The 26,709-nt window shown below is 35.9% G+C and overlaps 1 protein-coding gene across 1 annotated transcript in view; it reads left to right on the top strand.

The window, feature by feature from the left end:
- Nucleotides 1-26,709, top strand: part of SGCZ (sarcoglycan zeta) — a 1,230,796-nt gene that overhangs the window by 1,004,848 nt on the left and 199,239 nt on the right. The window contains exon 3 of the mRNA XM_062212809.1: nucleotides 20,900-21,001. Within this exon, the coding sequence (XP_062068793.1) occupies nucleotides 20,900-21,001 (102 nt within the window). The remainder of the gene's footprint in view (nucleotides 1-20,899; nucleotides 21,002-26,709) is intronic.

Below are 26,709 nucleotides of genomic sequence, written 5' to 3'. Positions count from 1 at the left end.
GGAGTTGTTGGAGTTCTTTATATATTATGGATTTTATCCGCTTGTCACATGCATTGCTTGCAAATATTTTCTCCCATTCTGTAGGTTGCCTCTTTGCTGTGTTCATTATTTCCCTTGCTGTAGAAAATCTCTCTAGTTTAATGAAATCCTGCTATCTATTTTTGCTTTTATTTCCTGTATGTTTTGGCTGTGATCTAGAAAATTCTTGTCATTCCAGTGTCCCGAAGTGTTGCGCTGTTTTCCACTGATTAGTAGTCTCAGAGATTCAGGTCTCAAAGTTATGCCTTTAATCGGTTTTCAGTTCATTTTCATAAAACGTTACTGATAGGAGTCTAGTTCTATTCTTTTGCATGTATATATATGATTTCCCAGAACCATTTATTAAAAAAGTCTGTCCTGTTCCAATGCATGTTCTTACCAGCTGTGTGACTTTGTGAGAGGTCAGTTGGCTCTACATGTGTGAACTTAATTCTAGGGTACCTATTCTGTTCCATTGGTCTACAGATGTATTTTCAGCCCAATACAATGTTGGATTATTTATTTTTGCTTTGTAATGTATTTTAAAGTTAGCTAGTGTAATGTCTATGGCTTAGTTCTTTTTGCACAAGAACACTTTGGTTATTCCAGGTTTTTTTGTAGTTCCATACATGTTAGTAGTTTTCTTTTTTTTTTTCCTAGCTCTGTGAAAAATGGCATTGGAATTTTATAAATTGTTATAAGGAGCACAGATTTCATTATTTCATAGGTACAATTCTAAGAAGTTAATTTTACATATATAACATTGAATATTTAAATTATTATAAGCACTATGTGAATTTCAGTAACATTGATTTTTCCTATACCTGAACATGGAATGTCTTTCCATTTCTTTCTGCCATCATCAATTTCTTTCATCAGTGATTTATCATTTTCATCCTAGAGATCATTCACCTCTATGGTTAAACTTATTCCCAGGAGTTTTATCTAATTTTTCTAGCAGTTAGAAATGGGATTGTGGCCGGTGTTGCGGCTCAATAGGCTAATCCTCTGCCGGCCGCATAGGCACCCTGGGTTCTAGTTCCAGTCGGGGCGCCGGTTCTGTCCCAGTTGCTCCTCTTCCAGGCCAGCTCTCTGCTGTGGCCTGAGAGGACAGTGGAGGATGGCCCAAGTGCTTGGGCCCCTGCACCCGCATGGGAGACCAGGAGAAGCACCTGGCTCCTGGCTTCGGATCAGCATGGTGTGCCGGCCGCAGTGCGCCGGCCACAGCAGCCATTGGAGAGTGAACCAATGGAAAAGGAAGACCTTTCTCTCTGTCTCTCTCACTGTCCACTCTGCCTGTCAAAAAAAAAAAAATAAATAAAAGAAATGGGATTGCTTTCTTTATTTCTTTTTCTTTGTTTTTTTCTTTTCTTTCTTTCTTTTTTTTTTTTTTTTTATTTGACAGGTAGACTTTACAAACAGTGAGAGAGACAGAGAAAAGGTCTTTCTTCTGTTGTTTCACTCCCCAAATGGCCTCTACAGCTGGCACTATGCCGATCCAAAGCCAGGAGCCAGGTGCTTCTTCCTGGTCTCCCATGCAGATGCAGGGGCCCAAGCACTTGGGCCATCCTCCACTGCACTCCTGGACCACAGCACAGAGCTGGGCTGGAAAAGGAGCAACCGGGACTGGAACCTGGCACCCATATGGGATGCCAGCTAACCTAGTGAGCCAAGGCACCGGCCCTCTTGATTTTTTTTTAAATGATTCATTAGTGGTATATAACAATACTACTTATTTTTGTACAATGTGTTCTACAAATTAACTAAATTTATTTACTAATGCTAACAGCTTTTTGGTGAAGTCTTTGAGGTTTTTCTATACAAAAGATCATGTTGTCTGCACCCAGTAACAATCTTACTTCCTCCCTTCCAATGTGTGTCCTTTATTTCCTTCTCTTTTTCTTAATTGCTCTACTAGGACTTCCACCTCTACTTTGAATAAAAGTAGTGAAAGTGGGAATCTTTTTCTTGTTCCAGATCTTAGCTTTGAGTTTGTCCCAATTCAGAATGGTGTTAGCCTCCAGCTTGTTATATATGGCAGTGATTATGTTGAGGTATGTTCCTTCTGTACCTAATTTGGTCCGCAATTTTGTCATGAAGGGATGTTGGTTTTTATTAAGTATCTTTATTTCATGTGTTGAGATAATAATATGATGTTTGTCCTTCACTGTGTTGATGTGGTATATCACACTTACTGATGTGCATATGTTTAAGCATCCTTGATCTCTTGAATTAATGCCACTTGATCAAGGTGAATGATCTTTGTAATAGATTGTTGGTTTGGTTTGATTTGCTGGTAGTTTTTCAGTGAATTCCACACTCAGTGTCATAGAAATTTCCGAGGGTCTCTGATTTTATGTTTTTCCTTGTGGGGGTCACTCCTATGTTCACTATTAGTAAAGTCAAGTTGGAAGTTGACACTGGGATTCTGATGTGAGCTCCTCTGAGACTATCCCGTCTCTGTCATGTGATCCTCTGTGGTTCCCAGGTAGACATTGCAGAAGATCTCCTTTCCTTAGCTGGTGCCAGAATCTAATTTTTGTTCTCTAGCAGTTTGTAACTTGAAAGTTTTCCAAAAATCCTCAGACATCTGCCTTTGAGCTGCTTAGCTTCTCCAGGGGTTCTTTAAAGCCAGAAGTAACTTGATGAAAATCCTAAGCAGAGTCCAAGAATTACCTCTCTCTATCTCTCTTCTCTTTGGGATCTTAGACCTTTAATTCTTGACCGCTTTGACAGGTCTGGAATGTAATGTTTGTCTCTCCAGGATCATGAGATGACAGAGAGCACTTTTCCCTTCTCTCCTCTTAGTCATTGCCTGCAAGCTTCCCAGCCTCAGCCTCTCATAGTGAGCCATTTAAGTTGTAGAGTACTTTGAGAGGAAAGCAAAGTAAACAAGAGGTGGAAACAGAGACACTTTTTCTTTTCCCTTTAAATCTAGCTACCTCACAAGTGTTTACCTACTTCCCTGAATTAGGGTGACTAAAATCAACAAACCAACAAACACGCAACAAAAGATAACAAATGTTTGTGAGGATGTAGGCAAGTTAGAATTTAGTGCATCTCTTTTATATGTATAAAGCAATATAGCCACTGAGAATTTTTTTTAAAATATTAAATATAAAATGACCACATGATACAGCAAACTGCTTTTAACATTCTATAGTTTATTATTTTAGCTTTAAAATTTTGTAATTTTAGCCTTATGCCCCATTGACTCATATGTAGATATTATCTATATGCACATATATGCTAATTTTTCTTGAAAATAGAGATTAACGTCACAAATTGAGAGCTTCATGACAATGATCATAATGTAGAGACAGAAGGGTGTATTGTCAGATATATTGCATGCTAGTGAAGCACTGTTTATACCTACATACCAAATGATATGACATAACAGCCAAATTTTCTGGTATATGTGCAAAATAACTGAAAACAATTTTTAGCATGCTCATAGCAACATATTTACAGAGGTCAAAAGGTGGATGCAACCCAAGCGCTTACTGATGAATACACAAAATAGGGGACATATGTGTATCAGTATACTGTTTAACCTTAAAAAGAAAGTTCTAACACATGCACTCATGTGGATGGACTTATAAACACTGTGCATAGTGCAATCAAACACAAAGGACAAGTATTGTAGGATTACACTTAAACTGAGATGAAAATCATAGACAGAAAATAGAATAGTGGCTACCAGGAGCTAAGTGAAAGAAGAGTGAGTTGTTTTGTGGGTACAGAGTTTCAGATGAGGATGATGAAAATACCTGGATAAACACAGTGATTGATGATGGTTGATCATCATATACTTAATGCTACTGAAAGATACACTTAGCAATGGTTGAAGCTGTAATTCTCATGTTATATGTACTTTATCATAGTAAAAAGATACATTACCTGGAAAGAGAGTTGATTTTGCCCCTTATTATTTCATTACGGTTTTTCTAGCTGTTATCAGTCTGTTGGTCTTCCACAAGCTGCTGCGTATGAGCTAATGTGTCATAGAAAATCTAACTGCTTTTGAATCTTTCTAAAAACTTCAGTTGATGTATATATAATGCTCACAAATCATTTTCATAAGAGCTAGAGATAAAAAAGATAAAGACATAAACCCCTTTCTAGAGTGCCCAGGAAACTGAAATGCAATGCACTACAATAAATAAATGTATAAAAGAGGAGTCGCCTCTTACAGAAACCAAGACTAAGGAGTAGAATATATTATCAGAATGTGTGTAAAGCAGTAAAATTGCTACTGGATCATAATTTATCAGAGTAGTTAACTTTATCATTGGACCCTGACATGAAGATATTAGGTAGTGATTAGACATATTAATGCCAATGAGAATACTTAGGGGGCATATAGAATGGAGTGAAAGTGAAAAAAAAATGAATTAAAATGATAGCAATGAAAATAGGCAAAGAGGAATATAAGTAACTGTCTGAAGTAGATTTTATTTTATTTTTATTTTCAGATGCACATTGAAATAATTATACCTGTCAATATATGGAACGCTGTCATTATTGTATCACTGGTGCTTTCAAAATCTTCCTCTTTATTTTTTTTTAAAATGGTTTGTTAGTTTATTTTCTTTTATTTTTATCTCCATTGAACTTCATCACCAGAATGTGTCCTTTCTTTACAGCAAACCATTCTGTTATTTTTAATGATCATCTCATTTCTGTGTATTCATACACATATAATGTTTGGGTTGTATGTATACATTTTAATGTGTTTATTCTACTTCTTCCTTTTTTATTTTTATTTATTTATTTTTGACAGGCAGAGTGGACAGTGAGAGAGAGACAGAGAGAAAGGTCTTCCTTTGCCGTTGGTTCACTCTCCAATGGCCGCCGCGGCCAGCACACTGCAGCCGGCGCACAGCGCTAATCCGATGGCAGGAGCCAGGTGCTTCTCCTGGGCTCCCATGGGGTGCAGGGCCCAAGCACTTGGGCCATCCTCCTCTGTACTCCCTGGCCACAGCAGAGAGCTGGCCTGGAAGAGGGGCAACCGGGACAGAATCCAGCGCCCCGACCGGGACTAGAACCCGGTGTGCCAGTGCCGCAAGGCAGAGGATTAGCCCGTTGAGCCACGGCGCCGGCCTACTTCTTCCTTTTTTTTAAAATCCCATTCCTTTGGTTAGGTATACATTTACCATTTTTTCCCTGTGTTTTATTCTCTGGTGTACACACAGTATATTTTACCAAATGTTCCAACAATAGATTTTTGGTTTTTATTCAAGTGCCAAGCCCACCCTTAAACATATTCATAGTTCATGTCAACTGATATATTATGCAAAGCAGAAAGAACACAGAATGTTGACATTTAGGAAGAGGGCATATAATAATGCTATACTCTGCATTAACTTCCCAACTAATATTCTGTTAACCATCATATTTTATTTCTTTAAATTTTCTAAATGTACCTAGATTTAAATATTTGAAAGCAACAATTATAAACAGTAACTTTCAAAACTTTGATTTCATGTTCCCATGAAGAAGAGACATTTTTTATCAGGTTTTCAGCAGTAGAAACTGATTTAGATACACATTATTTATCTGGATCTAAGCAATCACACCTAATTATCATTGTTTGCTACCAAGTCTTTTATCAAAGATATTAATAATTATTATATACAGCAGAGGAAAAGTTGCAGTACAAGTGGTGATGACAAAATTGCTTTTCTGGAGTTGAAAGTACCTTTACAGAGCTTTAATTGCTGAAGGAAAAATATCATATATTAGAGTTCTCAATATGAATATCATATTAAGCTTATCTTCTTCCCACCTGGGAGAAATGTACACTTATTTAATCTCATTTAAAGTTGACTCTCATGTTTTGGCATCAGTCTTAGCTTTTTCCTAAGAGTACCTGAGTATTTGCCCAGGCTAAAGGCTGATGAACCAGTGACTCTGCAGAAATATGTCCTATATGATAGACAGTTTTGACCTACCTTCAAATCACAAACACTTTTGTTGTAAGATGTTTTTATAAATATAACATCAAAATTTGAATATTCCAATTAAAGAATTAAATTTCTTAACAATTATCTTGAAGACAAAACTCATTTTGTCACTGTTTCATAAGAAATTTTCCAAAAATAAAGTTGAAAAAGAGCACCAAAAACTAAGTAGATGGATATTTTAATGTTTCAATATATTTTTAGTAAATATTATGGAGGTTATTATATTTTCATAAAGATTTCTCAGTAAACTACACAATAACATATCCAGGGAGAAGGATGGATAAGAGTAGAAGTTAAGCTGTGATACAGAACAGTAGTTAACTTCAACTAACCCCATAAGGAAATCTGAAGCTAGAATGGCCCTTGAGAACTGTTGAATTTTGGGAAATGCTAGCCGGGTCTTTATTTTCTAATATTGTTAGTTAAGTATGTAAGCCACTCCAGGTCGGTGTGTGATTTTGTAAAGATGATTCTGTGTAACTGACATGCCTGAAAGTTGAATGTTTTTGATCATTGGTGCTCCCAACAGTTGGGACAAGTGTTTCACTGAAGTGTACTAGGTGGCTAATCTGCTGCCAAGGCCAGAATCCTTACTTGTGAGTTACCTAAGGCTACCTCAGGCAAAAGTGATTGCATTTTTCTATTTACTGTCAAACTTGCCAAGGAAGGTTATTGGGATTTGGGTCAAAACTTTGAATCATGACTTCTTCATTGCATAAACTGTCTTCATTCTCCTGTTCATCCACCATTGATGCTACAAATTGACAAGTGCCGTTGTGGCCAAATTATCATTCTATGGACACAAAAGGTTACTAAACATCTCTACAACCTTCTGTAGTCTATACTCCTGGATCTTTCTGTGGAATGACTCTTCATTACCATAACTGTATTTACCTGGTTTCTGGTTGACAACTCTTTTTGCTGTGAGGGACCCTTGATTTATAATGGCAATTTCTACCATCAGTACTGACCTACAGAAGAGAAATACCTATAAACATTTTTGTAATTTTTGTCTCATTCTCATTGCTAATTTCTTATGGCATTGGAAATTGGGGTATCATATGGGCTTTTCCATAGATAATATCCATTTGGTGGTATTTCAAACTTAGATGGTATATCCATAGATTTGTTTTACTTTTCCATAGATTTTTTTTTTTATTTCCTGTTATACCATCTGCCATGACAATTTGGACTTTTTTTTTTTTTTTTTTTTTTTTTTTTTTTTTTTTTTTTTTTTTTTTTTTTACAAATAGAGTTAGAGAGAGATAGAGGAAAGGTCTTCCTTCCGTTGGTTCACACCTCAAATGGCCACTATTGCCAGAGCTATGCCAATCCGAAGCTAGGAGCCAGGTGCTTCCTCCTGGTCTCCCATGCGGGTGCAGGGGCCCATGCACCTGGACCATCCTCCACTGCCTTCCCAGGCCACAGAAGAGAGCTGGACTGGAAGAGGAGCAACGAGGACTAGAACCAGTGCCCATATGGGATGCCAGCACTGCAGGCAGAGGATTAACCAAGTGAGCGAGGGCGCCGGCCCCACAATTTGGACATTTTAACCTTAACATGGGTCATGACTTTCTCATTCTTTTGGAAGGCATCTAGTTAATAAGTTTGCATCATCTCCTAGGGTCCTTCCTGATGACATATTCTGTTTCCAGAAGAATATCCTCAAATCCAGCTTTGTGTTCTGACTGTCTGATCAAGCACTCTCAGAAATGAATGCCTCTCCTATTTTCCCTCTTCCTGCTGATATATGCTGGCTGGGTCCACCACTCCTTTGCAATATATTCCCTGTTTCCTTATCAGGACCTTTATACCTGCACATCTGTGTTAAGTGGATAGACTGGTTGTATATCCAAAAGCTAAAGGAGTAGATGAAGAAAGAAACGTTTGTACGGGGACAGTAATACAGAATTTTGTGAGAAAGATTTCTCTGTGTTAATCAAATAGAGTGTTCTAGCCCTTCATTGGGAGAGATGGATTTCAGTGCAGTGGGTCAATCCATGAAAGGGCTGTGGCAAAAGACTACTCACTCATAGTCCTTTCAGCAATTAGAATGATAGGTCCCTCACTGAACAGCTGACTGCAAAGCGTATCCCAGTGTGTTCCACAGCAATACAAAGTAGGAAGTCAAAAGCCATACTTGAAGAAAAGTAGACAGGAGAGTTTAACTGATCTATTATGGGTCCAAGGTGAGAGAAAAATTTTTGTTAGCTGGAGATAGCAGCAATTCTTTGATATAAGGAGCACAATAGAAGAAACAGTTCAAGTGGAGAGATCGGAAAGATCATTAATTTTATTTGGAGCATGACTGGTTTGTGATACCTTTGATATTTCAGGAAATAGTAGGCAGTGAGTAGTTGAATGTCTTTGTTTAGAATTAAAATATAAATCTGGGTTGTAAAAATCTAGGGTAAAAATAATTTTTTAAACCAATGATCAGAAAAAGGATGTAGCATCTGTCTACAATAAGCTTATAACTCGAAGGCAGGTTTAATAAAAAATTATAAAAAAAAAAGAATCAGGATTGGCAATAGTGCTGCTCAGGCTCTGGAAGAAAGGTGAATAGTTCTGTGACTAATAGAAATGGTAGTTTTTGAGCTTGTATGGGAAGTTTTCTGTGGTAAGATGTGTCTTAATAATCACATAACCATGCCACTCCTTGGAATTTACCCAAAGAAAATGAAACCAGCATATGGAAGAGTTATTTGACTCCTATGTTTACTACACTTCAATTTGCAATAGCTGAGGTATTGGAATTAACCCAGATGTCCATTAGCTGATGACTGGATAAATGAAATATGGTGTGTGTGTGTGTGTGTGTATATATATATATATATATATATATATATATATATATATGCTATGGAATACTATCCAGCCATAAAAAGAATGAAATCCTGTCTTTTGCAACAAAATGGGTACAAGTTGAGGTGATTATGCTTAGTGAAATAAACCTGTCCCAAAAAGACATATCATGTTTTCTTTGATATGTGGTAGTCAATATAGAATACAAAATATATATAAAAATGAAACTGACATCTTACAATTTGATTATTGTTTTTAGCCCTTGTTTATACTCCTGTGGAACAGTGGTCTTTTTATTTTTCACTTATTGACCACTATGGTTAGTGGCACATTAAATCTGTGATTATAAAGTAAATTGGGATTATATTATTGCAAAAATTAAAGGAAAAGAAAAGGAAAGAATGAGCGGTAGATTGAGGGAGGCAGGGAAGGAAGTATGGTTACCTTCTTAGAATAGTATTTTTGAAATACATGAAACATGTTTATATTAATAAAAAGTAAAAAATGGTATGGAATATGAGACAGATTAAAACAAATGAATGATGAAAAGGGACATAGAGTGACAGAAAGAGATACACATTGAGAGAATAGTCTATGCAGTGCACCTGCAGCAGAAAGGTGATTGAACTATGGAGCCATGCAAGTGAATGAGGTCACCTTAAAATAGAGTGAATAAGTAGAACAGGCAGTCCGTCAGAGGCCATTCAAATGTTCTCATACTCAAGCAGGAAGTAGTTTGAGCAAACGGTGGGGGAGCATGGGAGGTAATCTGTGGGATCAGGAAATGGAAGGAAATGTAAGAAATATGTTAGGGGTAACGTAAACATACATCTGGGCTTCAGGAACAAGAAATGGGGAAACGTTTGCCAACAAGGAGTAGCCTTCTTTATGCTTCTTAGCTCTCTCTTCACCTGGATTTGCTTGTTCACTCTGCTAACTGACTTTCTCTGCGTAACTGTAGGTTCATAGCTCCTTGTTTTACATCCAAAGAATTAGAGTGTTACTGGTAGTTGTTGTTATTATTTTTAATTCATGATGTACTAGCAAAAAGTACCTGATTGACCTGGTATGAATTCAGTTAGGGGCTCTACTATTTGAGTAGACTATGGTAAGCATGCCAGAATCAGGTATGGGAAAGGCAATTTCTTTGGAAATTGCGTAGACGAAATGAGCCAGAGAAGCCAGAAGGTGCACTCGGACAAGAATCACTTTATTACAGACGGATGTCCATAAATGATACTTGATAAACAAACAAGCAAAACTTAGACCCAGTGTCATTGGGAGGGTAATAAAGTATAACAAGCATAAATATTTTAAAAATAAATTCATGTTAAATGTTTTCCAGATGGTTGATTTCCAGTATCTATAATGCAACTTAATGTGTTAAAAATATTATACTGAACAACATGTTTTAGAGAAAGAAATCCATCCTCAAAATGAAGGAGGGAAATAGATGGAAATCAAATTTTTTAAAGATTTATTTATTTGAAAGGCAGAATTACAGAGAGGCATAGGCGGTAGGGGGGAGGGGGTCTTGTACCTACTGGTTCACTCCCCAGATGGCTGCTATGGCCAGGGATGCACCGATCTGAAGCCAGGAGCTTCTCCCAGGTCTCCCACATAGTACAGGGGCCCAAGGACTTGGGCCATCTTCTACCGCTTTCCAAGGCCATAGCAAAGAGCTGGATCAGAAGTGGATCAGCTGGGACTGGAACCAGCACCCATATTAGGATGCTGGCACTGGAAGCAATGGCTTTACCTGCTATGCCACAGTGCCAACTCTGGAAATCGTATTAACTTGCAAGGAAGCTGATAGGGCCCTCTGATTCAGCAAGAAGATTACCCATTGCATTTCTGCATGAGGAGCTCTCCTTGAGTTAAGAAGTACCTGCAGACTTTATAAACCCAAGGCACTTTAGTGTAAGGGACCAAATGCTACTGTTTAGTAAGGAAAATACAGACCATGCCAATAACTATGCTTATTAGAAGATTCAGGAGTCATAAAGCAGCCCCATATCAGACAGCTCTTATCAGCAGTCCCGCTGCCTAGTCCTACAGAGAGAATCAGCCTGCTCATCTGTGTCTTCATGAGCATTCTGTCCTTTCTCTAATGATGTTCACTGAATAGTCCCTCAAGTCCAGCTCCAGAGGATAGCTACAATTTGAAGTTCAATGTCATAATCTTCACAACTCCCAGTGTCCAATACAACTCCTCTAAATGCATGTGTACCTCTCTTAGTTTAACACTTTGGGCGTCTTACAAAAGAGCTCATATGAAGAGTATTTTCTACTTTTTAAAGCAGTCTGTTAATATACAAATATCAGTAGGCAGTCCTCCGGGGTTCATTTTCATAGAGTTCTTTGTAATTATTCCAGAGTAGAGCTTTGTCGTAGCAAAAGTCTCTTATCAGATTAGTATAGCGCAGGTTTCTGCCAAATGAAAGATGTGCTGTTCAATGAAGTGAGTTAGAGAAAAACAACTAAATCACTGCCACCACCACTATTTAAGAAAGAAGAGCTAAATATTAACTCAGAAATCGTGCATATAATTACTATGACCCTGCTGGTGTTACATAATAAAATAACCATTTTATTTCTGTAGTGGTCTGAATACACAAGGTATGAGATGACTGGATTTATGTCCAAGCTGAGTAGCTTACTAGTTCATAAAACTCAATCTCAATTTGTTTTTTCCACTTTAAATACAGTGAGGACAAAGATTTTTCTACAGTGTTGTTGTAATGTGCCATTGGTTTGATAACTACAGGTCTGTATGGGGCAGAAATTTTGGTCAGTGGTTGCTATCTGCCGACTATATCACAGTATCTCGGCTTGACTCTGCTTCCAGTTGCAAATTTCCACTAATGCATACCCTATGGAGCTGCAGGTGATGAGCACTGATATACTTAAGTCTCTGCCCACATATGAACCCTGGACTGAAGTCCCAGATCCTACGATGACATGGCCCAGTGCCACCTTTTGCAGCATTTAGGGAGTGACCAAGTGCATGGAAGATCTTCATCTCTCCCTCTCCCCCTCCCTCCCTCCCTCCCTCCCTCTCCCTCCCCTTTACTCCCCCTTCCTCCCTCTTTCAATCAATCAATATATAAATAAATTTAAAGAACTGTATGAAGTACACCGTTTTGTTTAGCACCATAGTAAGATGGCAGTTAAGATGTTTTCTTAGCAGTCTGGAAGGAATTCTTAAACAAGACCTTACCATGAGGAGTACTTTTGAGGCATTATCTAGCACTAAGATCTTCTCCTTGCTTTAAAGTCCAGAGATGTGATTGTACCAAAGGCAGTAGGTGATCCTCCTTTTTTGGATGTAATGCACCTATAATAGCAAAGTTTACATGCAAAAACCAGAGGTGGACTCACATTCTCACTTTTTACCGACAGTAAGAAATAATATCCTCAATGCCAATTTCTATCACTGCTCACCATATTTTATCCAATATTTAAAGAGAGCCAGGAAGCCAAATTATAACACAAGTTTTTCCACAGTGTATTCGAAGGGTTTTGAAAATTTATTTGCAAACAAATGCTTAGGTCTGTTAATTTTAGCATTCTACCAAGCACAGCCAGGAAAGAAAAGTGTGTGACAGTAAAACTTTAGACTTTATATCCTTTTAAAAATGTTAATCTATATAAATTCTTCAACCACTGAGTTTACAGATGACAATCATTGGGATACACAATATTGCTATTAATCAATTATTAGTGTTTTCTAAGTCAAATGCCTGAAATTTATTGCAATCACATCCATTGACCATCAATAAATCAGTCATTCTTTATAGCACCCTTTGCTATTCTGTATCATACAACCACTGCTCTCATTCTCAAGGTGTAACCTTAATTTCCAGTTAAGGCAGTACAATGCTGTTCCTTCCATACACGTTTAAATTTACATGTGGGTCACAGTGATATTTCTGCCGATAGTAATTCCAAGTGATTTTCATTGGGGAATGGACTATTTCCTCTAGAATAAAATGTGTTAGTTCCAAATTTTTCCATTTGATTAAATAGTTATGATCTGGCCTCTATTTTATGTGAATTATAGATAGATAGATAGATAGATAGATAGATAGATAGATAGATAGATAGGGATTGTGTTCTGTTAGTAGCTAAATGTTACCAGTTTAGCATTGATATCAAGTTATGGGTACTTTGAGATGATTCCTTATTTACAGGCTTGTGGAATATATTGAGTGCATCCATTTTTACTCTATATACTGAATGATTATACTACTATCTGCAGTGTCAGATTGTTATATTTTTATATTTGAAATTTGTTTCAACAAATTTTCATCCTACATGATTTTATTACCAAGCAATTATATACATGCTATGATTCTTGTGATATGTGGTTATTTAGGAAAACAAGGAAAACTCATATGTATTTGAAAATTATCAGTACAAGAAAATTTGGAAAACAAGTTGAATTTATTAGTCTTTAAAAATTATCCATATAGTTAAAAGAACATTAATGTAATGCCAAAGTAAAATATATTGTCATGTTAAAATATGAATATGCTTCTAATCTTCTGTTAGAACTCTGCTAATTGAAGATAAATAATGATAAAATTTAAATAAGTATTGGCAAATAATGATGTAGTAAGTTAGTTTCCAATGATAAAAATCATAGTAAAGTAGTCTAGTAGAATGCACTTCCATGGAAGTTGAATTAGTGGTCAAGTTCTTGAGTCAATCAATTATTATTACAATAGAGATTGTTTGCTAATAATCTGCAGGAATAATGAAGATAAATAAATAAAAATAAAATACAGGCCTTCAGCAAACAACATACTTAAAACATACATATAAAGCCTGCTATCAACTGGTATTTTATTTATTTGTCTTAGGCTTGGGGAAAGCAGCTCATTATAAAGTATAAACAGTATAAAACAGGTGAGACAAAGAAGATCCTTCAGTATTTTTGAAGAACTCCCTCTTCTTTAATTAGGATCTAAAAATGAACTAGAATTTTGTATTTATTTAGCATAAATTAAAGAACAAATAGCAAATGAATCTAAAATGTAGTTTGTGATTTCATTTAAATAATTGAATACTTCTGTTTTTCCATGTGTTTCCTTTACTTTATTAAAAATACTTTATTCTGGGGCCTGCGCTATGGCATAGTAGGTTAAGCTTCTGCCTGTGGTGCAAGCATCTTACATAGGTGCCAGTTCAAATCCTGGCTGCTCCACTACCAATCCAGCTCGCTGTTAATGGCTGGGAAAACAGTGGAGGATAGCCCAAGTGCTTGGGCCATTGCACCCACATGAAAGACCTGGATGAAGCTTCTGGCTTTGGCCTGGTACAGCCTAGGCCATTGCTGGAATTTGGAGAGTGAAGTTCAGATGAAATATCTCTCTTTCTCCCTCTCTCATTCTGCATTTCAAATAAAAAAATTAGTCAATAAAATGAAATACTACAATTTCCAAGTCTCATAAGTACTATACTAGGCTCTGATTTGTCTCTGCCTGCTTCTCTGAGAATATTTCCTTATGCAAATTGAAATAGTTGAAGAAGTATTATCAATATATAAAGTCATAAAACATAGATTTATATATTTTATTCAGTTTCTTTGGAAATATGTAAGGGTAATAGTTTGAAACAAAATCTTCGAGTTTTATTAAAAATTATCTGAAGTCTATATTTAATTTTCATGCTGCCAGTAGATTCCTTCAACTCTAATTGAAAAGATTTTTAAATAATAAGTATGCATTGTATTTCTGTTTTTTAAATAGACATGCTTTCAACATTTTATTCTTAATTCTCTACCAAATGGTCTTATTCTGATAATTTCATTTCCCCGCAAATGAATATTTTAAATCTTGGGGTTAGCTTGATATTCAGAACTTTAACTGAAGAGTGAATTAGGTTCAGATTATTGCACTTCTGAGTGTGATTTTTAAATCAAAATGGCATGAGTGTCAATATTCCTTTTGATGAGATGTCTACCTTTGATATTTTAAGTCAACTTCTCATAATTAATTTCAGAGAATTTATCAGCAAAGTTTCCTCCACCTGCCTCAAAATAACAAGCATATGAAATCTATGATAAAGATTAAGAATACATTTAAAGGCAAATCCTAAAAATTTTGAGAATAGTAATTTTAAATTGTATCAATTTAAAATTTTTTGAGTGAAATTGTTTCATTGATCCATTCAGTAATCAAATATTCATTGACTATACACTTAAAAAATCACTATGAAAGGAATGTACAAGGAGCATGTACAAACGTGTGATTGAGTAAATATATTTATTAGAGAGATTTATCTGTTCATTCCCCAAATACATGCAACAGCAAAGATGGACCAGACTGAATCCAGCAAATTGGACGTTCCTACCTGTGTGGCAGAGGTCAAAGCACTTTGGGTATCCTTTACTGTCACCTATCCAGTGTTATCCTAACTACCTTCCTAAATAACCACTATAGATTATAAACTTTATAAGAGGATATTAAATGTACACACAATTCACTGAAATTAGAATTATCCATTTCAAAAAGAAATAAGACATGCAGACAGTGATTATTTCTGTCTTGGATGTTAATGATGGCATTCTTGGACTATGCCCTGGAGAATGAGGAAGAGGAGTAAAAGGGAATGAGAGTGAAGATCTCTTCAAGCAAGTGAAATATGTAGATAGCAAAACACAGTTCTCTGAGTTTTTTTTTTTTTTTTTTCAGTTTAGTGGGAGTATCAGGTGGAAGATGATAGAGCAAAAAAAAGAAAAGCAAAGAATTACGTAAGGCACGTACAGCATGTGGAAAATCATACTAGAAGAGAGGGTTTCTATCACAGTAGAAAAGATTGTTTCATATTTGCTCTGGATGTGAAAATCGCAGCCACAGTGGGTTCTTTAGATAGCACCCTAAATATGGTAAATGAAGGATGCAAATCTGTATCTTGATACCAATGTGATACCGGATTTTGCACAGGAATGGGGAATAATACAGAAAGATAACGTTGTAAACAAACAATAGTTAGAAGGCAATTGCCAGGCTGGAGATGAAGTGGTTTTGAATTGTCACAGGTATTATTGGGACTGGAAAGGAAGACATTAAAATAAGAGAGCATGACTTAATAAAAATAGGTCAATTAACGTGTTGTTAGATACCAGTTTTAGTAAACTACAAGCAAAGGAAATAATTGTAAAAAATACACCAGGCTCAGTACTAAGCCATTCACTTATTGTTTCAGTAAGTTGCTACAACATTCCTGTGGATAATACTGTCGTTTTTCTTATTATAGAAAACACTTTTAAGCTTAAGTAGATTATACCTGTCAAGTCAACAGTTAGTAAAGCCACATTTCAAATGTAATCTGTCTGACTCCATAGCTCCTTCCAAAAGGACACTCAGCTGTGCATCAGTACTAGGTAAATGACATGTGCCTAGTATATCTGTGTTGCTATAACAAAATGCCTATCCTGCAAAATTTATAAATAACAAATTTATTTTCTCACAGTTCTAGAAGCTGAGAAATGCAAGATCCAGGCATCAGCAGGTTTAGTCCTTGTTGAGGTTTAGTCCCTGCTTCTCAGGTGGTACAGTGGAGCTCCCTCCTTACAATGGAGGGTTTGCTGGGTGGACTCTCTTGTTAGATTCTTAAGCCCCTTCAGAAAGAAGGAGTCATAATTACCCTTATCTGTCCTGCCCTTATTGCTACCAAATGGGCCATTAATTTCAACATTTGAATTTCAGGACACATTCAAACCATGATAACGTGAGACCATTAGTCACTGAATCAAACCATCAAGATGGTAATGGTGATAAAATTTGATGTACTGTCTGCTGAAGTTCCATGTTAATTCTTCTGAAATTAACCAATATGAATATTGATAATAAAGAGACAAAAACTAAGCTTTTTAATAGCATTTTAATTACAGTTGAAATTATTGATTATGTCTCCATGAGTTAGGCCCTGTTTTAAACTCTTTTTATCCTTATGTAATCCTTGTAATAAACACACAAGGTCTATTCTTATTCCATTTATAGATGATAAAATCAGTTCATAAAGAGATTAGTTAGGTGGTTCAAGCTAATATTGAGAGAAAGTCACAGTACCAAGATAAGTGAATTAGATTCTCTTATCTTCTGGTATTTTGGAAATGTCATCCTTAACAGAAAATCTAAAACCCATTTTCTTCCTTTCAGATGTTGAAGAATCTGAGAATTAGTGAATCAGGAATCTTTAGTGACAGTTAAGAATAAATTCATTTTCTACTGCTCTTGTAGAAAAATTTTTAGTGGAACTGATGCATGAGTGTAAGGATGGAGTTGGTTATATACACACTGAGAATTTAATATATAGCTTTATATGTCTTACAACTCCAAGCAAATGCTATGTAAAAATTTGTAACTCTTTTTTTAATATATGAGAAAAAAAATAAAAGGAGGTACAAAAAGACATAGTGAAGGGATAAACTCTCAACACAGTATTTTAAGAGCACTCTTACACTTGCACATGGGAATTATATTTAATTTACATGAAATTAATTACACATATGAAGTGAATATAGTGTAGAAAATAAACTGAGCCTATGTGAAAATTTCAAAACTAAATAAGCATATAGCAATGCATCTTCACACATAAATTTAGATGCTCTGTGCTTCAATTTCTGCTTATCAAATATTTTAAGTTTTATTTTTAATCTTAAAATAGAAATTACTTCTATGATAGAACTTTCTTGTATTGTGCTGTGATAGCTAAACAATGGCATTATGTGTTTTCCTAGCAACGTTATGATGCTATTTCATAAGACTTCCTTCCAGAAGGCTTATGAGAATTATGAAGTAGACTTCAAAAGTTCATAGGCAATGCATTTTAGAAAACATGCAATGATTCAAAAAATAATTACAGCGTAATTGTCTCCTTATTCCACTTTCCATGAACTTTTTGAAGTTCCTGCATGCACACACAATCAGTGCATGAGATTTAGTTAAATTCTTCGGGGAAAAAATGTCAAGCCACATGCCATTTTATATTCTTTCTTTTTTTTTTTTTTTTTTTTGACAGGCAGAGTTAGTGAGAGAGAGAAACAGAAAGAAAGGTCTTCATTTTTCCGTTGGTTCACCCTCCAAGTGGCCCTTACGGCTGGCGCATCTCACTGATCCGAAGGCAGGAGCCAGGTGCTTCTCCTGGTCTCCCATGGGGTGCAGGGCCCAAGCACTTGGGCCATCCTCCACTGCACTCCCGGGCCATAGCAGAGAGCTGGCCTGGAAGAGGGGCAACCGGGACAGAATCCGGCGCCCCAACCAGGACTAGAACCCGGTGTGCCGGCGCCGCAAGCGGAGGATTAGCCTATTGAGCAGCAGCACCAGCCAATGCCATTTTATATTCTAATACAAGAAAACTCTTCAACAGTTCATGGAAAATATACATAGTCCTTTAACTCCAGTTTTTCCCATGTACTTGTTAAGGTTGCTTCATATTCTTTGTTTTTTGAACTCAGAGTTCTCCTTCAGAATGAGGGAATTTGCAGTGTAGCAATGCCCTTCTGGTTTGACTCCTAGTTACCTCATGAGAAACTAATCAGCCTCACTGGAGGAGCCTTGTGGTTGCTCTGCAAGAATGCTGCATTGGCCAGCGCCGCGGCTCACTAGGCTAATCCTCCTCCTGTGGCGCCGGCACACCAGGTTCCAGTCCCGGTTGGGGCGCCGGATTCTATCCCGGTTGCCCCTCTTCCAGGCCAGCTCTCTGCTGCGGCCAGGGAGTGCAGTGGAGGATGGCCCAAGTGCTTGGGCCCTGCACCCCATGGGAGACCAGGAGAAGCACCTGGCTCCTGGCTTTGGATCAGCACGGTGCGCTGGCTGCAGCGGCCATTGGAGGGTGAACCAATGGCAAAGGAAGACTTTTCTCTCTGTTTCTCTCCCTCACTGTCCACTCTGCCTGTGGGGGAAAAAAAAATGCTGCATGTTTGATTTTCCGTCATTCCTTCCAACTGAATCCCTGAGTCTCTGTTAATTCTGTTCATTTCTGCTCTGAGAAAAGTATGATATTGCAACGACCACACTCACTAGAGCCAGAAAATAGTGACAGCTTCATTAAATAAGAGCTAGTTTTTCATTCTGAATATAAAGCAAATATAAAATTTCTATAAAACATGTTTTGGAAAAACCAAGTATCATATTTTAATAAAAGTATATCATTTTCTCACCCAATAAGTATTCATTGCTGCTTTGAATTCTTATTTATTTATTTACAGTTCCCTGTGAGACATTTCCAGTGTCAGTTTTAATCTTGTGTGCTTGTTTCAATAATTTCTTTTATTCCCATCTCAAGTTTAATTCAACAATCTATTACTTTATCCTTCCATGACCTCATCAAATATCCCCCCCCCATCATTTTTCTCTTTTATGACTTAAAAAAAGTCTTTGCATTCTTGGTCAAAGTTTTACTCATTATTGCTTGTCCCAAAAACTTTTCTGTGTCAGTTGTTTTCTTTACCGATAATGGGGTGGTGATGTCGTTGTATGGTCTTGGCTTTTTTTTGTACTGATTGCAACTTGTTTAAATGTATAAACTCCTTCTTGCAAACCCCCAAAGCCAATGAGTGTCCAAGAGTTTCACTTTGCCCTAATGTACACCTTTGCACACAATACTTACTTATATGCTAGATTTCAAGATGCCTTAAGCAATTATTATTTCCCAGCCCCCACTTCCTATAAATGTTATATATATATATATGTGTGTGCATATATATAGCACATTATATATATATATATATGTATATGGAATTTGCTATGAAATTTCGAAGTTAGAAATCCAGAACTGCATTTAATTGAGATGAGAACTTTCATTATTTAAGTTGTGAAAATCACTAAATTCACTTATATACTCATATTTGTGAAATCTTAAATGAATCTGAAATGTTCCTCTTTTCAGTGTCCCCAGATGAAATTATTCTCCAGCCCTGCATCACACTCCCTACAGTTATTTCCAAGTTAAGTCTTATTGCTTCCATTCTGTCAGTTGGTCTACACAGTGCTTCTGCCAGGTTAATCTCAAAGCATAACTCTAGTCATTTCTAGCTGTTAGACTATTCAGATCTTCATCCTTGGATTTGCATTGTTTTCTTTTTCTTACCCCCAAACATGTTGCTTTCCTTTCCTCTCCCAAGTAGAGGTCCCACACATTAGCTAGATCAAATGATTAGCTATTTCCTAAACGTTACCCCCACATTCATATTATTCCACCCTTCAGGGGCCTCTGTTGCTTTAGTTCCATATTTTAAAGGCCCTTGTCATAGTTATTATCTTCTGAGAGAAATGATTTTGTGCAGAAAATCAATTCAGGTCTCCAGTGTTGGTGGCAGGGGCCAAATTGCTTGACGCTTGAGCCTACTGTCTCCTAGGAAGCTCAGGAGCAGGAAGCTGGAATGGGGGGCAGAACTGGGACTCAAACCCAGGCACTCTGTTATTGGACACAGGCTTCTCAAGTGGCACCTGACCCCTGTGCCAAATGCCCTGGTTTACGATTAGCCATAAAATTCCCTTTCTTTAGTTACCAATAGCACTCAGCTTTTCCATCTCATAGGTGTTATTTTTGTACTTGTTTATCCTCCTGATAGTCTGTTGTTTTCTAAAGGACAGAATACATGTTTACTTATAGATTGAATACTGGAACACCTTATTTACTAGTATTGACCAATCATTAAATACTTAGTTAAATTATGGTATAAATGTAACTATTTGAATATTGTAGAATTATTTGTATACTTATAAAATTATTACCAGTGTTCTGTATAAACGAAGTTGTTTCCAATAATCAGGTAGCTAGGGCCATACAGAATAAATAGTTCAACTGACTGATGCATGGAAATGTAAAGCATTTATCCATAGGTGAATATTAGTCTATAACACAACTGGGAGCAAACACCAGGTCTGTTATAATCCTTTTTCCTATTCATTTTAAATGGAAGACTCTCTATGCATGTAAAATGCTGCAATCATTCATTAAGTAGATTTATTCTCTCATTTTCCTTAAATCATCACTGATTTGAGCTCACTGTTTTCTCAACATAGGCCTAAGAAAAGTGTGGCCAGGTATTCATTCTTTAATTAACCTAAAAGTGAACTATATTTCATTGCTTGTAGGATGGTATGGGAAATCTGAGAGTCACCAAGAAGGGAATCCGACTTGAAGGTATATCTGAGTTTCTACTTCCATTGTATGTGAAAGAAATTCATTCCAGAAAGGTATGTGATACTGGCTTTGGCTTACTGTAAAAGATACTTTAGAGGTTAACATTTTAGCTTAAAATAGGGGGACAGAGTTCCTTTATCTCCTCAGTATGTAGTTTCCTTGAGCTAAAGACCTCTTTGAAGAATTAAAAATATTTAACAATTGAAAAACCCTGGAGGTTAGCTTCAAACTGGCAAATCAGAGGACAATTTTGAACTACATTGCAGTGTTACTTTTGTTAGTTCATAAAACGTGCCTCTCTGTTTTAACTGGCAGTTAAAAATACACAGTTACAGTTTTTCCAAAAGGGTCATTTCCTAGATCTCGAGTAATTTTTGCAAAAAAACATTGATTTAAATTAATTTTTGTTTAATACATTCTACAACTTTTCTTCGTAATGAAAATGCCTTTTTAAAATGAGATAACAAGAAATTTAATTTTGAAATTAAATTTATTCGTGTATATACACCATTTAAAACATGAGAATATTATCTTTTGTGTGTGTGTGTGTATGTCATTATGTGTTTCATCAATTAGTAGCATGCTAAAACTCAAGATTGAAGCTTAGTCATTGTTCATTTTGACTTAAGTGCGTTAGAGCTCAGAAAGTAGTAAATAATTTGGTAAACCAAAATCTTACTAGAATTTTATTCCCCTGTGGAGTACATTTGTGTGTGTGGAAAAAATTATTAATGTAAAAATATCTTTGTCATGTAGAAAATGTAGAAAAAGTTTGTCATGAAAAAGTTAGATAATATTAATCTTATTTAATAAATATTACATTTTGTTTTAGACTAAAATAATATTTTACCACTTCTAATATAATGTGTTAGCAAATGGACTTTATTTTTATACTAAATCATAAGTTGAGTAATTTGCATCAAAACTATTTTTCCGTAAGTGTCAAAGTGAAAACAGAAAAAGTATTGTTTTTCATAAAACTTTTGAATAGAATAACAGCACTAGCTTTAATTTTTTTATTATGTGAACTGACAGATTTTCATTAATATATTCACTGCACTCTGGGTAATGGAAAGTTAATTTTGACTCCATTTTCCAGACTTTAGTCAGATGGTTAATAGAAAGACACATGTATGAACAACTACACTTACATCATTGAATTTTCAAAACTGAATAAATTGAATATAAAAACTGGCATTGTTCCTTTTACTTGTTTTCATGAAAATAAAAAAGACCTAGCCTTTTTATGTATATCAGTGTTTCCTTGATTCGAAGTCACCACTATTCACAGTTATTTGTTCGCCCTATTTGTTTGTTCAGCACTATAAACAATTTAATATTTGAAGAAATGAAAATTTATACATGAAAATAAATTGCTTAACATAGGAAGAAAGTGAGAGTAATCACCAGCAGAAGCATTTTTGAAATGCACCCTACTGAAAAGTCCACGGACAGCAAAGGTGATGCATTCTGACAGCCACTTAGACTAGTTAGTAGTAGCTTCCTGGGAAACACATTTTAAAGGAGCGCTGGGAAGCCCTCTGGCAGCAGGAGGGTTACGGAATTTAGTTTTCCAGCTGAGACATGAGTGAGAGCATAGCAACAAGTGTAAACTCAGATTCTCCAGAGAAACAGAGATGTGTGTTGTGATTCCAGCTTTGTACCCAAGAAGATAAAGTCCACTGATTTTATTAGCATGAGGTGGTGGCAGCTAGCCCTCCTACACTTTATCCCTTGGAGAGATTATCTCAAGTATAGAAGCATTTCCAAAACCTACTGTATTGATTGGAAACTGTATGGTGCTTTGCCCATCCCCAGCCCTGAGGCTTTTCCTCCTATTGTCTTTGATTATTACCAGTCAGGATCCCAGTAATGAGGAAGCACACAAAGTCTAGGCAGGTGAGGACTTCACTGATGAGACCTGGTTAGATAACAGGAGAAGAGCACTCATCGATTCCTTGCAAAATATTCTTTACACAAACCCTACAATGCTATTTAAAATAAAGGAAAATATTAAAATTATTTAAGAGGCAGCATGACAGGAAAGAGGGGGGCGGTGAGAGACTGCACGGGAGCAAGAATGAGCACACACAGCTTCGGTCCACTGATTCACTCCCCATATGCTGGAGACAGGAACCAGAAACTTTGTAGAGTTTTCCCATGTGAGTGCCAGCAATACAACATCTTGGGCCATTATCTGCTGATTCCTAGGGTGTGCTTAAGTTGGATGCTGGATCAGAAGTTGAGATAGGACTTGATCCCAGGCACTTTGTAGGAAACACAGGTGCCTAAGCTTAACTTGATGAACCACAATGCTTACTCCAAGAGAAAAATACATTTTGTAAGCAATTCTTGCACTATAGTTTCTTTTGTTCCTCAACACGTGCAACTATTCATTTTCTGTAAAAGCCAGATGCAGTTTTTCTGAGCCTTAGTCATCTCATTGCTAAAGTGAGTTTGGTTCAAACTTGTCAAAATGGTTACTGCTTAGGTTAAAAAATGTATTTCAGTAATACTACTAGAAATGACATTTTTTACCAAAATAAATTAGTTATACATATTAGTCTTTCCAGATATTTTCATATATTGAAATTTTTAATGATAAAATTCTGAAGTCCTGGTACTTCTCAGATAAGAAAGACTTATTAAATTGAAAAGGCATCTAACAGGTTCAGTTAGGCTCCCTTGAAGACTTCTGTGTACAGTTTTCACATACATGTGCTCTTCTCCTCAGTTAATGCTGATCGGTTGCCTTCTTTTATATTTGCCAGTATTCTACTGATATATACATTTTTTTAAAAAAAAATAAATTACTTCCTGCTTTTGTAAGGATTGAATCACATACATGGAAAAATAATAGATTTATATTCAGCAGATAATATAGTTGTCCATAATTACACATTTGCTACCTTACTCTAGTAACTGGGCTGGTTCTACTCTTAAAGCTAGCTGACACTCTGACCACCTTCACATGGCTCTAAGTGTTTGACGTTCTATCATTTTATCTATAGCAATTGACTCTCATCTCTTTTTGAAAATCAATCTTTTCTAAATGGGCACTCAAAACAATACACAGAAAATATTACATTATGATGACTACAGAACTAATACCCATCCACTTTTTTGTTGTGGATGCCCCATTCCTCAGTTCACTATTCAAATCCTTCTTTTTCATCTGTTAATTAATTTTTCTTGCTTAATTTTTAATTTTTGAAGTATTTCATGTTTAGGATATTTGATCATTGCCTTTATTCATTTGGGAATATTATTGTTAGTTTATCCTTTTTTGTCTGAATGTGAATGCATTTCTCTATTAAATCCTAACACTGGAATATTGCCATAAAATGCCTGAGGACAGGCTGGTGTTTTTCTGCTGTTCATGACATGAATATTCTGCTTGGATTCCTGATATACTTCGTCCATTTCACTTCTTCTGTTTCAGGGAAATTTTCTCTATTATATTGCTTAAAATCTTTCAGTTCATTTGTAGTTCTTTACTTCAGAAAAAGCAGTAATTCTGTTGTGGGTCATTTTGTTCTCATAGCCACCACAACTTCTTTATTTAAACCATTTATGTTTTTCCTGTAAATTGAAGAAACTGTTATCAAGAGTGTTCTTCCATTTCATTAGTTTATTTTCTCAATATGAGTGTTGTCCTTTATTCTCTACTTCATATGTCTTATGCACAATGGTGGTGTTTTGATTTTCAGAATTTTCCTGAAGTCTGTAAAGTCCCTTTTTATCTTACAAGGTTGTTTTACTGTCTCTAAGCTGTTTACCAAAATTGTATCATTTTCAAATTGTAAAGCTTAAAGAACCCTCTTCTTTTCTCTATTTCTCTTCTATTTTTTCTTCTTATCCTTATGAGTAATCAGTAGCCCCCATTGCTGTAAACCCATTAGTGCATTTATGGCATCACTAATAATTCTCCTTTCTCATATATTGCATTCTCAAATAAAAATAAATTAATTTCTGTTCTTTCTGTTCTGATCTACTGATTGACTTGCAAGAACCCCAGCCTTACATTTAAGGAATAATGTTTTTATAACAGGTAGAGCTAATTCTTGGTTATTACACTTTAAAAGATTTTGCCTTTTGTGTGTCTCTTTCAAATGAAGTTACGAATCAGCTGTCAAGTCCCATAAAAACAAAACAAAAAAATCCCTGCTGGTGATTTAACCATGATAACATTTAACTCGTCAAGAATGGCATCTTTATAGCACGGAGTCCTCCTACCTGGGAACATGGCTCTCTCTCCATTGTCATAGTACTTCCTTCCTTGTTCCAGAACACTGCGTAGCTATCTTCCTTCCTTTGAAAGGTGCAGAGACTGTTTCTCACATTTTTTCCTATACCCATTAAACGTTTGTTGTAAAGTACTTAGTGCTTATTACTGCTTATGTGAATAGGTTTTTCCATTCATTTTTTTTTCCATTGGAATTTGTACTTGTATAGAAAAATTGACTGTTTTGTTTTTGTAAATACAGTCTTACCATTTTCTTGAAATTTTGTTGTTAAATTTCAAAACATTTTGTGGCTTACCAGGCAGATAATTATTTTTAATAATACTAACTAACTTTGGGTATACACTAGAGGTCCATAGTCCAATTACTATTTCTATCTTGGCTGTGTTGCCTAGCAGTGTGTATCATAACCTTAGTTACCCTCTCTATATCTGCAAAATGAAGCTTTGTACTAGATACAACAAAAGCATTTTAACTCTTTACAGTGCCAACCCATGAAATATTAATACTTATTATTTTATTGAATGACAAACATTATACTAAGTGCTCTGCACATTTGAGCTCATCGAATCATCACTGTGTGATGGTACACTTGATCTTAGCCAAAAGGCCGAGAAGGGATCATCACTGTGTGATGGGTATCAAATATCCTGGATAGTGTATTGTGAAAGAAGATTTGAATAATTCTTTGATACATTGTGTATAAGAAGTAAGAGAGAGAAAAGGATATGAACATGTTGCAAAGAGATTTTCACCTGAGCCATTGCCATTTGCAGTGTGGGGAAGTTTGGAATATGAGAGTAAGGGGAGATTAAAAGCACAATTTTAGATTTGGAAATTTTGCCTATGAGATGAGTAGGTAGGTGGATATATGGGTCTATATTTCATGTTGCAGATAAAGGTATAAATTATATAATATAAACACCCACACTAATCCAAACATGAGGGATAGCCAAAAATTCCTTAGAGCACAAATTATAAAAATCTTGCCTGAAAGTAAAGATATCCATTCCCGCAATTTTTCCAAGTACCCTCTTGTATGAAATATGTCAGGAAATGCCAAGGAACTGATTAGAAAATATAAAAAGTCATAGGGCTGTATCCTCATGTACTTCAATATCAAAGAGTATAGGAAGAGTAGAAAGGACCAACTACAGAGCAAGAGGGGTGGGGAAAGTGAAGTAAAAAGGAAACCAAAAGACTTTGATGACCTTGAAGCAGAGAGAAGTAGGGTTCCTAGGTTGAAAGAATGAGTACTCTTTTATGACAGATCAAGTAATGTGAAAAATGAAATGCCATCCTTTTATTACTACCTTAATTACAAGTTTAGTCAGAAATATTTAGTCACATGTTTAGATATCTGTCAAGATAATTTATATCAGATTATTTTCTACATCAAGTGATTCACATGGAAAGATATCCAAATGAGGTAATATCCTTGTAACAGTGGAACAAACATCATGTTCAGAAGTAGTGATCTTTGAATAAATTGTAAAATAAGCTTACTAGATCATTTT

The sequence above is a fragment of the Lepus europaeus genome, chromosome 16 (genome assembly GCF_033115175.1).
Source record: "Lepus europaeus isolate LE1 chromosome 16, mLepTim1.pri, whole genome shotgun sequence".
Taxonomy (NCBI): domain Eukaryota; kingdom Metazoa; phylum Chordata; class Mammalia; order Lagomorpha; family Leporidae; genus Lepus; species Lepus europaeus.
Note: the sequence above shows the minus strand (reverse complement) of the source record. Positions and strands in the feature narration are given on the sequence as shown.